This window comes from Mastigoproctus giganteus, chromosome 6, assembly GCF_048544385.1.
Source record: "Mastigoproctus giganteus isolate SK-2022 chromosome 6, ASM4854438v1, whole genome shotgun sequence".
NCBI classification, from domain to species: Eukaryota; Metazoa; Arthropoda; class Arachnida; order Uropygi; family Thelyphonidae; genus Mastigoproctus; species Mastigoproctus giganteus.
Genome location: NC_143580.1, coordinates 123,759,891 through 123,775,141, shown reverse-complemented (window position 1 = coordinate 123,775,141; position 15,251 = coordinate 123,759,891). Strand labels below are relative to the sequence as shown.

The window sequence follows — 15,251 nt, the reverse complement described above, 5'->3', positions numbered from 1 at the left end:
TTTCCAGGCTGCTGCTCATTCCAATAGAAGCAGTACAAGAATCACTTTCACCTCTGCCAGCGGCTACTGTTAATCTATTAGTCCGTGTATCCCCCAAATCTAGCAGTTTTCTGACACAACTAACACTGCCTCAATAGCATCAGCAAATATTCTTGCACCCTTTCTATTTAAGTGTATCGTATCCCTGTAGAAGCAGTCTCTCCTGTTAACAAGCACAGACCAGGCTGAGAAAAATTCTACCTCTTGAGCCTTGTACAATCTTTCCAGGGCCGGATTGATCGACAAGGCTCTCATCATATACTCCCTCTTATCATGTCTGGGCAGAATTGCAGACACTTTCAAATTCAACTGTAACTCACAGCTTTTTTTCAGCATTGTCTTGTACTTGTTAAGTAATTCTGCCGGTCTCCTACGTTTAATATCATTAGTGCCAACATGTACAACAATATCACCCTTTGTGCCCTTAAAGGATTATATCTGCCCTACAACATCATCAACCTTTGCCCCTGGCAGACATACCCTGATCCTGTTCCACCCATCCTTTTTACACAATATGTGTCCCTTTTCCCTAACAGTAGAGTCACTGACAACTAATAGTTCCTGTGGTACCAGTGCATTCTACCTTGGGGGTTGCCGCTGTGTTGCATGATGTTCAAGTGCAAGCTCTGGCATTGATGTGGGTAGCTGAGAGCTTGATGGGCCCCTCAATTTAGATCCTTCAAGGGCATCCACCCTGTCCTTCAAGCTCTCTTATTGGCCCTTAACAACGCTGAGTTGTCTCCTGATTTCCTCACACTCCTTACATCGCACACACACAAAGGCATCCCTCTTGGCAATGTCATGTTCTGTACCTGATTGCTCCACAAACATCAAGCAAGCAGTGCATTTTAAAAGGCTATGTTTCAGAGGGCAACTGCACCCCCCCCCCCTCAGTTCTCCCCTGAGCCACAGCACTCCCATTAGCTTGAGCCTTTTGCTTTCCTGCTCTGGTCTAAGTCATGATTTAGATTCAATTTCAATAAAATTCAATTTAAGTAAAAATTATAACCCTAAACTTTTTTTCTAGTCTAATGAATAGCATGTATCTTCACCTAAACAAATTTAACAATAAATATTTTAATGTAAAAACAATGTGAAATCTGATTCGGTTTTTGCATTTTAAAATGGAGGTGAAAATGAAAATTAAGATTTCTTTGTTGCAATTAAAATAGATTGTATATCAAAAATCACTCCCCCACCCCTTCTTACACAACTACATGTGATTTTTTTTTTTTTTTTTTTTTTTTTTTACCAACTGCCAAAACATTTATATTTCTGCCTATTATGAAGATTGATCAAAATCAGTGCACTCTTTTTCACAAATGATTTATTACTCTAGATTTCTGAGAGTCAGTACAAATACAAAGAGGAGACAATAATTAATTTCTTATATGTCATTCTAAATAATATCAGTGTCATCTTCATTATCACAGCTCCTTTCAGTGCATAATTGTAAGAAATTAAAAGCCCTGGAAACTTCTCTGTCATTAAGTGACCACCTATGAACCCTAGTTTGAATATCCTCACAGTTAAGATTTTCTGAAAAGTTTAAAACTCTGGGAAAATTGGAATGCAATGTAGGCTCATTCAATGAACTTGGAATGCCCTTTTTGATTTTAATCTTAAAAAACATAAAAAAAAAAAAAAAAATATATACATATATATATATATATATATATAGACACATATAAATTTCTAAAAGTCATTTATATTAAACATTGATATATCAGTATAACAAATTAACATGGGTGAACAAAATACAAGGGGTCCACAAATAATTACCCTGATTACATTTTGTTACAAAAATTTTATTACTATTGGGAGGTTAACCAAATTGTACGCTGATATTAAAAGTTTCTATCAATACATCAATACAATTATAGAGTTTTAAGCCCAGTTAGTTAAGTTTACTGTTGTTGCTGCTAGTAGCACTTTCGCATCTATTCATTCAAAATGCCATCTGTACAAGAGAAAGCTCAGTGTGTTGTTTGGTTAGCTGAAACAAAATCTCCTGTGACTGTGCAGAAAATGTTTAGAGCCAAGTACAGTAGAAATCCTCCAGACGTAAAGCTTATTAAAATGTGGATGGAAAAGTTTTTGACAACTGGGTCAGTTGAGGAACGGAAAAGCATGGGCAGACTGTCCGTTTCCGAAGAAACAGTGGGTACAATTCAAGATGCTTTTACATGATCACCTAGTAAATCCGTGTGACAAGCTTCATGGCAGTTACAAAAGTCTACAGTGCACAAAGTGTTACGGAAATGTCTAAAGCCATATGCCTACAAAGTTCAGATACTTCAACAGTTGAAACCAAATGATCATCGTAAATGTGAGGAATTTGCTAACCTCATATTGAATAGAATTGATGAGGATAATCAGTTTTTGCAGAACGTTTGTTTTTCAGATGAGGCTTCATTTCATGTTAGTGGTGTAGTCAATAGACACAATGTGCATATTTGGGGATCCGAAAATCCTCATGTGGTAAGAGACCATATTCATAACAGTCCCAAAATCAATGTGTGGTATGCCCTATTACATGATTACATTATTGGACCTTTCTTCTTCCATGAAAATGCAATTAGTGCAAATGTGTTTTTAGACATGCCCATTAATTATGCTATACCCCAATTGGAACAGAGGCAGCCTACTGTTATCTTTCAGCCGGATGGAGCACCCACTCATTGGGCTCAAATTGTTTGTGACACTTTGGATAAGACATTTCCAAACCGTTGGATGGACAGGGATGGACTGATTTCGTGGCCCCCAAGGTCACCAGACATAACTCCATTGGATTTCTTTCTTTGGGGATATGTTAAAGACATACGACAGCTGTTCCAGATATTGAAACATTACGAGAGCGGATTACACGTGTAGTCGAATGCATCACCTCACAGATGTTATAAAATGTATGGAGAGAGACTGAATATTGCCTTGATATTCTATGTGACACAAGAGGTGCTCATGTTGAAGTTCTTTAAAGTCCTTATGTATTGATAAGAACTTTTAATAATTAGCATACAATTTGGTTAAATTTTGTTAACCTCCCAATAGTAATAAATTTTTTGTAACAAAATGTAATCAGGGTAATCATTTGTGGACACCCTGTATATTCATTATGAAATTTTATTACACTGACGTGCAGTAAAAAAAAAGGCAGAGTAAGTTACATATTACAAAATTAAAAATTGGAAGTGTTTTTTTACACTAGTGATTTTCAATAAAATGAAACTATGGACTGTTTCATTTTCAAAGTATAAAACCATAATAAGCATACCTGCCAGATGACATGAAGTAAACAACCTGTACACAAATATAATTTCAATGTTGGAACCTCATCAAAGATTTTAAAGCTCCATCAAACAAATAAGTTTTTGTTAAATTTTTAGCGTTTCATTGACTTAATTGGCATAGTAATTTATTTTCTAGAAGTAGCTTTATAGTCCTAGTCACACTACTTAGTTTATTTTGAATTTAGATAGAAATTTTGTAAGTTATTACTAAGTATCAGTTAAACTTGTCCTGTTCAAAACTTGCTGCCATTGCTGTAGATCGATACAGAATAGCCTAACATATATCTCAAACTTGATAGCGTAAGGTACAACATAAAACTAGATTGTATAATATGTAGCACTGCATTAGGAATCTGTTTGCTTAGTATATTACTGACAATTTAAATTTATAAATCTTAGTAATTTTCATTGTTAATTAAATTGTATTTAAATGGAAATCATTCCCCAGACTACAGCAGCAGAGCAATGTGCACCAAGTAGTGGGAGTGCTATACCCTGGTGGAGAACCAAAGGGGCAATTCTCCAATGCATCATGGTCTAAAAAAATGTGTAAAATGTGAAATGGTTGAGGACCTTTCTGGAAAAGGACATGATCTAGCCAAGGAGGATGACTTTGTGTGACACTCTGCAGAGAGTGTAAAGAAATTAGACACCAACTCAGGGTTCTGATGGGCATCTATGAGAGTTTGAAGTGTAGGGTAGATGTCCTCGAAGGAATTAAAATGGGGGTCCCATCAAGCTCTCAGCTGCCCAACTCAACGACAGAGCTCACTCTTCATCAGGCAACACATCGGCAACCTTCAGAATGCATTGGTCCCACGGGAGCTAGTTATTGTCAGTGACTCGATTGTTAGGGAAACGGGAAATACACTGTGTAAAAATAAGAGGTGGAACAGGACCATGGTATGTCTATCATGGGGAAAGGTTGATTATGTTGTAGAGCAGATATCATCATTTAAGGGCAAAAAAAGGTAATATTGTTGTACGCATTGAAACTAATGATATTAAGTGCAGGAGATCTTCAGACTTATGTAACAAGTACAGGACAACGTTGAACAAAAGTCGGGAATTAGGGTTAAATTTGAAAGCGTCTGCAATTCTGACTAGAAACGATAGGAGCGAGTATATGGTGAGAGCCTCCTCAATCAATTCGATCCTGGAGAGATTGTGCAAGGTTCGTGGGGTTGAATTTTTCTCAGCGTGGTCTGTGCTTGTTAATAGGAGAAATTGTGCCTACAGGGATGAGATACACTTAAATAGAAAGGGAGCAAGAATATTTGCTGATGTTATTGAGGCAATGTTAGGTAGGTCAGAAAACTGCTAGCTTAGGGGGGGAGGGGGGGTTCACAGACTAATGGATTAACAGCAGGCAGCAGTGGAAGTGATCCTTGCATTGCTTCTATTGGAATGAGCAGCAGACTTGAAAGCAAGTTGCTGGGGAATTCAGGAACTGCTGAGAGTTATCATATAACTCTCAGCAGTTCCTTTCTAATTGAAAGGGTGCAAGAATATTTGCTGATGCTATCGAGGCAGTGTTAGATGGGTCGGAAAACTGCTAGCTTGGGGGGGATACACAGACTAATAGATTAACAATAGCCACTGGCAGAGGTGAAAGCGATTCTTCCACTGCTTCTATTGGAATGAGCAGCAGCCTGGAAAACAAGATACAGGATATTTCAGAGACTGCTGGGAGTCATTGTGGTACAAGTATACACATGGATTGTACTAGGGTAGCTAAGAATAGGAACAGGTGCATGTATACTTGCGTATACACCAACGCTAGGAGTTTGGTAAATAAATTTAATGAATTTGAGGTGTTGGTCAAAACATCAAAGGCACATATTTTGTTGGGATATCAGACGTGGTGTCACACAGATATACGAAATGCAGAACTGGAATTTGGGGAGTACAATGTGTACAGGAAGGATAGGAAGGGAAGAGGGGTTATGCTATTAGTTAAGAAAAACATAAAATCCAAGGAAGTGCAGCCAGTTGACATCGCTGGACAGTGCAGTGTGAGTCAGTTTGGTGTGACATAAGCACTGGGATATCAAAATTGAGAGTAGGAGTAGGAGAGTGTTATAGGCCTAATGACTCTGATGATTATAATAAAAAACTGTACAGGGAAATAGAGTGGGCCAGTAAATCGAAGAGTCTTATAATGGGGGATTTTCATTTCCTAGATATTGACTGAAATTTGTAGGTTGGTCATTCACACACACTAGCAAAGCTTTTGTGGATTTATTGGATGATTGTTTTCTACATTAGCATGTTCGGGAGGCAATTAGAGGAAGTAATATAATATTCTTGATCTGATTATCAGTAGTGATTCTTCATGCATTAAGAATCTGCAGATAAAGGAACCACTAGGTGGCAGTGATCACAGTGTGCTCAAGTGGGATTTACTCAAAGAGGTAACTACCATCAAGGGTAAAGGGAAGGGTTTTTGCTTTCATAAAGGCGACTATGGTGGTCTGGAACAGTATTTAAATTCTATATGGTGGGACCAACTGATGATGTTATAACAGCATCAAACAATTAATCTTGGAAGCTACTAGGCTTAACATACCAACTAAGAAATATTGTTCAAGGTTTACCTAAATGGATGTCACATGAACTAATGAGACATGTGGAAAAGAAGAAAAATGCATGGGATACATATGAATTAACAGGTGACATGGAAGCCTATGATAGATATAAGCTGGTCTGTAACCAAGTAACAAAGGAGATTAGGCAGTCAAACTCAGATTATGAGAAATCTTTGGCAAAGGATGCAAAGAAAAACAGCAAAGAGTTCTTTCCCTATGTAAACTCTAGAAGGAAAGGGATGAATCAGATTGGTCCACTGGATATTGATGGTTCAACTGTTAATGATCCTGCTCAGGTGGCTAACAAACTAAATGAGTATTTTGCATCAACATTCACACATGAGGAGTTATTCAGGGAGGGGAATGCCAGAGGTGAATTAAACTCTGGCAGTGAGCTAGATGATTTTGTAATAACTGAGAGGAAAGTGGAGGAGAAATTGTTGAAAATAAACAAAAAAATGTCATCTGGAATGGATGGGATCTATCCAGTTATATTAAAGAAGGCAGCAAAGAAAGTAAGCAAACCCTTAGCCATAATTACGAGAGCTTCCTTGGACTCAGGGGTGGTATCCATAGACAGGAGATGTGCAAATGTGACCCCAATTCACAAAGGAGGATCAAGGGCAACACAAGTAATTATAGGCCTGTTAGTTTGACTTCTGTTCCAGGGAAATTAAGGGAAGCACTGCAGGATCATCTAGACAAGACTTCAGTTATAGCTCGGACACAGCATCGTTTTGTTAAGGGGAAGTCTTGTCTGACAAATTTGATTGGATACTATGATGTGGTCACAAAGGAACTGGATGCAGGGAATAACGTTGATATGATATATTTGGATCTTAGAAAGGCTTTTGATACTGTTGCACATGGAAGACTGCTGCACAAATTGAGGCAGTGTGGCATTGGAGGCAAATTGCTGCTATGGATAAAGGGATGGTTGAGTGGGAGAAGACAAAGAGTGGTAATCAATGGACACTGCTCTTCGTGGACTAATGTTATTAGCGGAGTCCCTCAATGTTCAGTGTTGGGTCCATTGTTGTTTTCTGGATTTATAAATGATATTGATGATGGTATATCAAGCTTAATGTCCAAGTTTACAGATGATACGAAGGTTGGCAGGGTTGTTAAGGACACTAATGACAGCACACTGCTTCAACAGCATCTAGAAAAGTTGAGCAGATGGGCTGAGAGGTGGAAAATGAAGTTTAAAATTGACAAATGTAAAATACTACATATGGGAAGCAGTAATCCCAGAGTAACGTATCAACTCTGTGGTACTACACTGACAGTGGTAGATAATGAAAAGGACTTGGGGGTAATTGTACAGCACATATGAAGTTTTCTGAGCAGTGCAGATGGGCTGTAAGAGTAGCTCATGGTGTCTTATCAATGATATACAGGAATTTTTCTAGCAGGGATAAGGAGGTGATTATTCCATTGTATAAGGCAATTGTCAGGCCACACCGTGAGTACTTTATACAGGTATGGAGTTCTCATTTTAAGAAGGATGTAGAGCTGTTGGAACGAGTACCGAGAAGGGCAAGCAAGATTAGTGAATGGAATGAAGGGTTGCTCTTACAAAGAAAGGCTTAAGTTTTGCAGATTACTGTGTCTGGAGACTAGGCACCTGCGAGCTGATCTGATTGAGGTGTATAAGGCCTTGAATGGTTGAGCATGCTCAATGCTGATGGGATTCTTCCTCTTGCTCAGAATAATCACCTGAAAGGGTATAAATTCAAATTGAAGAAAGACAGTTGTAGGATAGATGTGCGGAAGTTTGCCTTTAGCCAGCAGGTAGTTGATTGGTGGAACAGACTTCCATCTTTTGTTGTGGAAGTTGATAGCCTAAGTAAATTTAAGGCTGAGCTGGACAGGTATTTGGAACGAACAGAGGGTTGAAATGGGATTTTTTTTTTTTTTTTTTGGCTGATGCTGCATAAGCTTGCTTTCTTGCATCGTATGCCTCTACTAATGCTAATGCTAATCATGCAACAAGTAAATACATGGACTGTGTTAGGGTAACTTAGAGTAAGAACAGTTGCATGTATACTTGTATGTACACCAATGCTAGGAGTATAGTAAATAAATTTGTTGAATTTTAGTTGCTGGTCAAGACATCAACAGTGGATATTGTTGGGATATCAGAAATGTGATGTCACACAGATATCAGGAATGCAGAATTGGAATTTTGGGAGTACACGTATAGAAAGGATAGACAGGATAGGAAGGGACGAGGGATTATGCTATTAGTTAAGAAACACACAAAATCTAAGGCAGTGCATCCAGTTGACACTGGGAGACAGTGCAATGTTCAGTCAGTTTGGTGTGAAATAAGTAGTGGGAAAGCAAATATGAGGGTAGGAATGTGTTACAAATTCTTCTCTGATGAGTAAAATGAACCAATTTACAGAGAAATAGAGTATGCCAGTAAATCAGATTGACTAATAATGGGGGATTTTAACATCCCAGATATTGACTGGAACTTGTGGTTTGGTCACTCACACTAGCAAGAGTTTTGTGGATTTACTGGATGATTGCTTTCTACACCAGCATGTTTGAGAGGCAACCAGAAGTAATAATACTCTTGATCAGATTATCAGCAGTGATTATTCATGCATTAAGAATTTACAGATAAAGGAGCCACTAGGTGGCAGTGATCACAGTGTACTGATGTGGAATTTACTTAAAGATGTAACTACCATCAGGTGTAAAGGGAAGCGTTTTTTCTTTCATAAAGGTGACTACAGTGGTCTCAGAGATTTTTTAAATTCTATACAGTGGGACTAACTGATAATGTTACCAACAGCAAATTATATATGGGAAGCATTCAAGGAAGTAACTTTGAAAGCAACTAGGCTTTTTGTTCCAACTAAGAAATACTGTTCTAGGTTTAGGCCCAAATGGATGTCAGATGAATTAATGAGACTCGTGGCAAAGAAGAAAAATGCATGGGATGCATATAAATTATCATGTGACACAGACGTCTATGGTAGATATAAACTAGTCTGTAAACAAGTTACAAAGGGGGTTAGGTAAGCAAAGGCAGATTTTGAGAAAAGCTTGGCAAAGGAAGCAAATAAAAACAGTAAAGACTTCTTTACTTATATAAACTCTAGAAGGAAGGGGATGAATCAGATTGGTCCACTTGATATCAATGGTTTGACTGTTGTTGATTCTTCTCAGGAAGCTGACAAACTGAAATGGGCATTTTGCATCTACATTCACACATAAAGAATTCTGTAGGGAAGTGGAGAAAAGAAGCTTATTAAACTATAACAGGGAGCTAAATGATTTTGCAGTAACTGAGAGCAAAGTCGAGGCGAACTTGTTGAAGTTAAATATAAGGAAGGCACCTGGGGTCGATGGGATCTATCCGGATCTATAAAGGAGGCGGCAAAGAAAGTGAGCAAACCTTTAGCCATAATTCTGAGAGCATCATTGGTCTCGGGGAAGTCCCCACGGACTGGAGATGTGCAAATGTATCTCCAGTTCAAAAAGGGGGATGAAAGGGAGACACAAGTAATTACAGACTAGTTAGTTCGACTTCTGTTCCAGGGAAAATAATGGAGTCACTGGTTAAAGAAGCATTGCAGGATCATCTATACAAGATTGCAGTAATAATTCTGACACAGCAAGGGTTTATTAAGGGGAAGTGTTTACTAACCAATTTTATTGGATACTGTGACGTAGTAGTAGTGGCATGTGATGCAAGAAAGCAAGTGTATGAGCTTATGCAGCATCAGCCAAAAAAAAACACACCATTCCCTCCAAATGCCTGTCCAGTTCCTCCTTAAATTTATTTAACCTATCAACTTCCACAACGACAGATGGAAGTTTGTTTCAGCAATTAACCACCCACTGGCTAAAGGCAAATTTCCGCACATCTATTCTACATCTGTCTTTTCTTAATTTGAATTTATGCCCCCTTAGGTTCGTAATCTGAACAAGAGGAAGGATCCCATCAGAATTCAGCGTGCTCAACCCATTCAAGGCCTTATACACCTCAATCAGATCACTGTGCAGGTGCCTAGTCTCCAGCCACTGCAATTTGCAGAACTTTAGCCTCTCCTGGTAAGAGGATCCCTTCATTCCCCTCACCAATCTTGTTGCCCTTCTCTGTACATGCTCAAGCAAATCAACATCCTTCCTAAAATGAGGCCTTCAGGCCTGTACGCAGTACTCAAGGCGTGACCTGACCATTGCCTTATACAGAGGGACAATCACTTCCTTTTCCCTGCTAGCAAAATTCCTATATATCATTGACAAAACCCCATGACCTGCCCTGGATGCAAAAAATATTTTGATATCATATTGTTGGATATCACGAAATCTTTTGATACTGTTGCAAATGGAAGACTACTGTACAAATTGGAGCATTATGGTATTAAGGACAAGATTCTACAATGGATAAAAGGATCGTTGAGTGGGAGAAGACAGAGAGTGGTGATCAATGGAAGTCTGCTCTTCGTGGACTAATGTTATAAGTGGAGTCCCATAAAGTTTAGTGTTGGGCCCATTGCTGTTTTGTATATTTATCAATGATAATGATGAAGGTATATCAAGCTTAATGTCAAAGTTTGCAGATGATACAAAGGCTGGCAGGGTTGTTAATGACAGTATGCTACTGCAATAGGATCTAGAAAAGTTGGGCAGATGGGCTGGGAAGTGGCAATTGAAGTTTAACATTGAGAAATGCAGAGTCCTGCACACAGGTAGCAGTAACCCCAGAGTAATGTATCAACTGTGTGATACTGCACTTGGGGTAGTGGAAAATGACAAAGACCTGGGGATAATTGTGCAGTCAGATAATGGTGCAGACAGGCTGTCAGAGCAGGTCGTGAGGTCTTGTCAATGATATAGAGGAATTTTGCTAGCAAGGATAAGGAGGTGATTAGCTCATTGTATAAGGCAATGGTCAGGCCACACCTTGAGTACCGCATACAGGTTTGGAGGCCTCCTTTTAGGAAAGATGTGGAGTGCTGGAACAAGCAGAGAGAAGGGCAACGAGATTAGTGAGTGGAACAAAGTGTTGTTACGAAGAAAGGCTTAGATCCTGCAAATTTCAGAGTCTGGAGGCTAGGCACCTGCAAGGTGATCTGATTGAGGTGTATAAGCCCTTGAATGGATTGAGCAGGCTCAATGCTGATGGGATTCTGCCTGTTGCTCAAATTACAAACCTGAAGGACATAAACTCAAATTGAGGAAAGACAGTTGTTAAATAGATGTGCAGAAATTTAGGAAATTTACTTTAGCCAGTGGGTAGTTGATTGCTGGAACAAACTTCCATCTGTCATTGTGGACACTGATAGCTTAAATAAATTCAAGTAAGATGTGGACAAACTTTTAGAGTGAATGGATGGGTGAAATGAGAAGGGGTTTTTTTTTTTTTTTTGTTGATGCTGTATAATCTTGCCCTCTTGCATCATATGCCTCTGCTAATGTTGACAACAACTATTGTGTTCAAAATTACTCAAACTAAGACTTTAGGAACACAGACAGATCAAAAGCCAGTAATCTTGAAAACCAGCCTATTAACTGCTTAGGTAGTAAATAATTGCAGAATTGCCTGATACTAAAGATCAAAAAAGCATGTTATGTTATTTAAGGTTTTCCTTTTATAAATTTCGTTATATTTTTTTTGTATGAACTTAGTAGTGTGAATTTTTATTGTGCTAAGCTGATGTTTTGTTATAATGATATTTGTTAAAATAGAACACTTCAACATAAAGGTACAGAGTAAACTGGCAGGGGTTGGAAAGTGATTTTGTTATACTGAATACATCAATTAATCTACTATTCATTATATTGACAATTTACTATGCATTAATGATTGTATATGGTGCATATACAAAAGTACTGAATGATATTTTTAAACAAGAAACAATGTGCAAAACACACACACACACACACACACACACACACACACACACACACACACACACACACACACACACACACACACACACACACACCAATAAAGAATGCCCTACTTTAAAATGATTATATTTTATATAGTGTATATAATGATTACATACACTATATTGCAAAAATTATATACACTATATACAATCAGACATTGCATGTTTCAAACAACCTTTTATTGAGACAATATTTAATAATGTGTCAGGCCTTAATTCCAAACTATATCCATATCAGTAGGCTCTGAACCAATTTTAATAATAGGAAGGTGGTATTTTAGTCCATTCTTTTTTTTTTTTTGAAAAAGTAGTCAATTTAGCTACTGATTACAGGGTAGGGCTCAGGACAAGCCAGTGAAGCTTTTGCACACCCATATCTTCAAACCGGATTGTACAAGCTGTATAATATGGTGCACTATTGTCACGTTGAAACAGAAAAGGGGCCCTCCTCATAATACTGCAAGAGAATAGGAAAAGTGGATTTTCCAGAATGTCAATGTACCACATAGACTTCACTATTCCAGTTACAATGACCAGTGGGCCAAGCCACAAGAAACAATTCCAGATGGTGACAGCACCTCTGCCAAACTTTACAACTGAGATGATATGTTAGTAATAAAAGTTCTCTGGGCAAAAGCCAAACACGGTCATTAGATGATTGGAAACTGAGTACCATGGCTTGCAGTTCCACAGTACAATTTTGTAGTGGGTTGTGCACTAGGCAAGTCATTGCTGTGCATTGATTGGTAAGATCTCTCTCTCCATCCTATTCTGATCATACTGGTGAGTGTGGCAGTGGAGAATGCTTAATGCACTCTGCTGACAGAGTGTATTACGTTAATAATGAATTTTTGAGGAGCTGTAGCCAGTGGGGAAAACTGTTAGGGAATTAGCCATTTCTCATGATATCTTCTAGGACCATTATTGTTCCCTACACAACCATTTCAAGACCTTTGGTACAGACCCATGAAGTCTGAATATGAAACCTATGGAATACTTCTGGGGTGAACTGGAACATCTGAGTGCCAGACCAACATGTCCTACATCAGTAGCACAATTAGTGATCATTCTGCAGGAGGAATGGTGGATTATACTACACCACCAATTGCTTACTATCAATGAATGACAGACCGCTGCAGTCCATCATTCATAGTTTCTGGAGGGTAGAGTGTGTTATACCAGTTGAAGAGGAATGACATGTTACTGAAGTGAGTGCCAGTGACATCAATGTGAAACTGAGCTGTGTTCAAATACTTTTATTCTAGTATAGTACAGTATACATACCACTCTTCTGAGCACCCTCCAGTCTTTTTCCATTGCTCTCTGCAGTCTGCCCAAATGTTTTTCAGGTGTAGTTGTACCATGGCATATCCATTTGGTGATTACATTAGCCACCACTGACCTACGATGCTGCAGTTTTGCTGTAATGGTATTAACAGATTATTGTTAATATGGCATCTTCTGATAACTTCACTATTGCAAGTTTGCTAGATCAATACCTTGACCCATCTATTGTTAATCTTTAGCACAAACACAATTTATTTTAACCTATTGTTGATATGCAGATTAGAGGTATGGTTTGTTTTTTCCACATCCCAGGGGCGTCAAGATACTTTTTGAACATATAGTATATTTTATTAATAATATTTTTTTTTTAATTCAAACGCTTCTCAAATTTTTAAAATATTTTTGTACCATGCATGTGTATGCTTTATATTCAAAAGGGCATTTCACAAAAATGTGAAATGCCCTTTTGAACACACACACACACACACACACACACACACACACACACACACACACACACACACACACACACACACACACAGGGTGCTTCAATTAAAATATGCAATACAGTCTGTTTTGCTTATTTTTAGGTTTAGGCTATTTGTCATCTGTTCCTTTTTTTTTGTTATATTTGTTAAAATTTTTTGAATTCTATGTTACACAAAGTATTACCTTATAGATTTCATGATTTCTAAATTAAAATTTTGTCTAATCAACTATTTTTTTTTCTCAATGGGCAAGTTTGTATTCCGCCTTCAGTTTTGTCTAAAAAGATCATCTATGTACTTCTGAAGCAAATATAAACTGATTTTATTTGAAAAAGAAAAAAATAATAACAAAATGTGTGGTCATCTTCAGTACGCACATTTAGCTGTAGCATGTGAAGATGTGAAACAATTTCATACACTACAACTGTTTGCATTTGTTTTTATGTTATTTTAGTTTCAAATAAACGCAGTTTATGTTTCTTTCTGAAGTACAGAGATGCCATTTTTAGCTTAAATTAATGAAGGGGAATAACTATGGAGAAACAAGCAGTTGATTAGACAAAATTTTTATTTAAAAATCATAAAATCTGGTAATACTTACCCCAAATTTAACATCAAATTCAAACTTTCAGCCCAACAATAAATAGCCTAAACCTAAAAATAAGTAACATAGATCTCAGTGCCTTTTAACTGAAACATCCTGTATATATATACAGCATGTGCACATAAGGTGCGAACAAAAAGTTCGATGAGCAAATTTGCACAGTTTGTTTCTAATTGAGGAAAAAGTGCAACAGAAACCCACGAAATGTTAAAAACAGTTTCTGGTGAAGTCATTTCAAGACTTATCATTTGTTAACAGAGTTTAAAGAGGGCCACTTTTCTGTTGAAGATGATCTATTCTGGCCGTCCATCATCTTCAAAAGCCAATGATTCAATTACATGTGTTTGTGACACATGTAACTGAATGATCAGGAGTGATCAATGTTTAACTATCTGCAAAGCTGCTAGTGAAGCTAATTTTTCTTATGAGACATTAATTTTAATACAAGATTAGGGAATATGACACATTTCAGCAAAGTGTGCCTAACATCATGTCACTGATGATCACAGAGAGTTCCCACATGTCAGAATCTTCAGGATCTGGCTGCAGCTGACCCACACTTTGTTTCTTTCATCATTACTATTGATAAATCATGGGTGCATGGCTATAAACTGGAAACAAGGGCCCAGTAATCTCAATGGAAGATACTTCTCTAAAAAGCAAGACAATGTTGACCAATGTTGATCACGCTTATTGTGTTTTTTTGACACTGGGCATTGTTCGTTATGAACTTGTAGAATGTAATACAGGAACTATTATCAAGTCCAAAATAAGCCTATCAGGAATACTTATGGAAATTGAAGAAATGTTGTTGGAATCTGCGTATAGTGTCAAGGAAACTATTTCAAAGAAGATCCATTTGAATAGCTGTTAAGCTTCATTTTCCAAACATTAGTTCAGTCTCCAAAATGTTTTGATCACACTTCATTTCAGGAGACTGTGGTAGAAAATTCTACCATATTCTTTTAACTCCCACCTCTCCAATGGGAGGGGTGGGGAGTTAGAGTAGGAATTGACTATGACGGAAATGGATGCTT

At 37.8% G+C, this 15,251-nt stretch overlaps 1 protein-coding gene across 1 annotated transcript in view; it reads right to left on the bottom strand.

Moving 5' to 3' along the window:
* Positions 1–1,438: 1,438 nt before the first annotated feature.
* LOC150084556 (uncharacterized) overlaps positions 1,439–15,251 on the bottom strand; it is an 81,204-nt gene continuing 67,391 nt past the window's right edge. The window contains exon 7 of the mRNA XM_090376285.1: positions 1,439–1,660. Coding sequence (XP_090232411.1) covers positions 1,439–1,660 — 222 coding nt within the window. The remainder of the gene's footprint in view (positions 1,661–15,251) is intronic.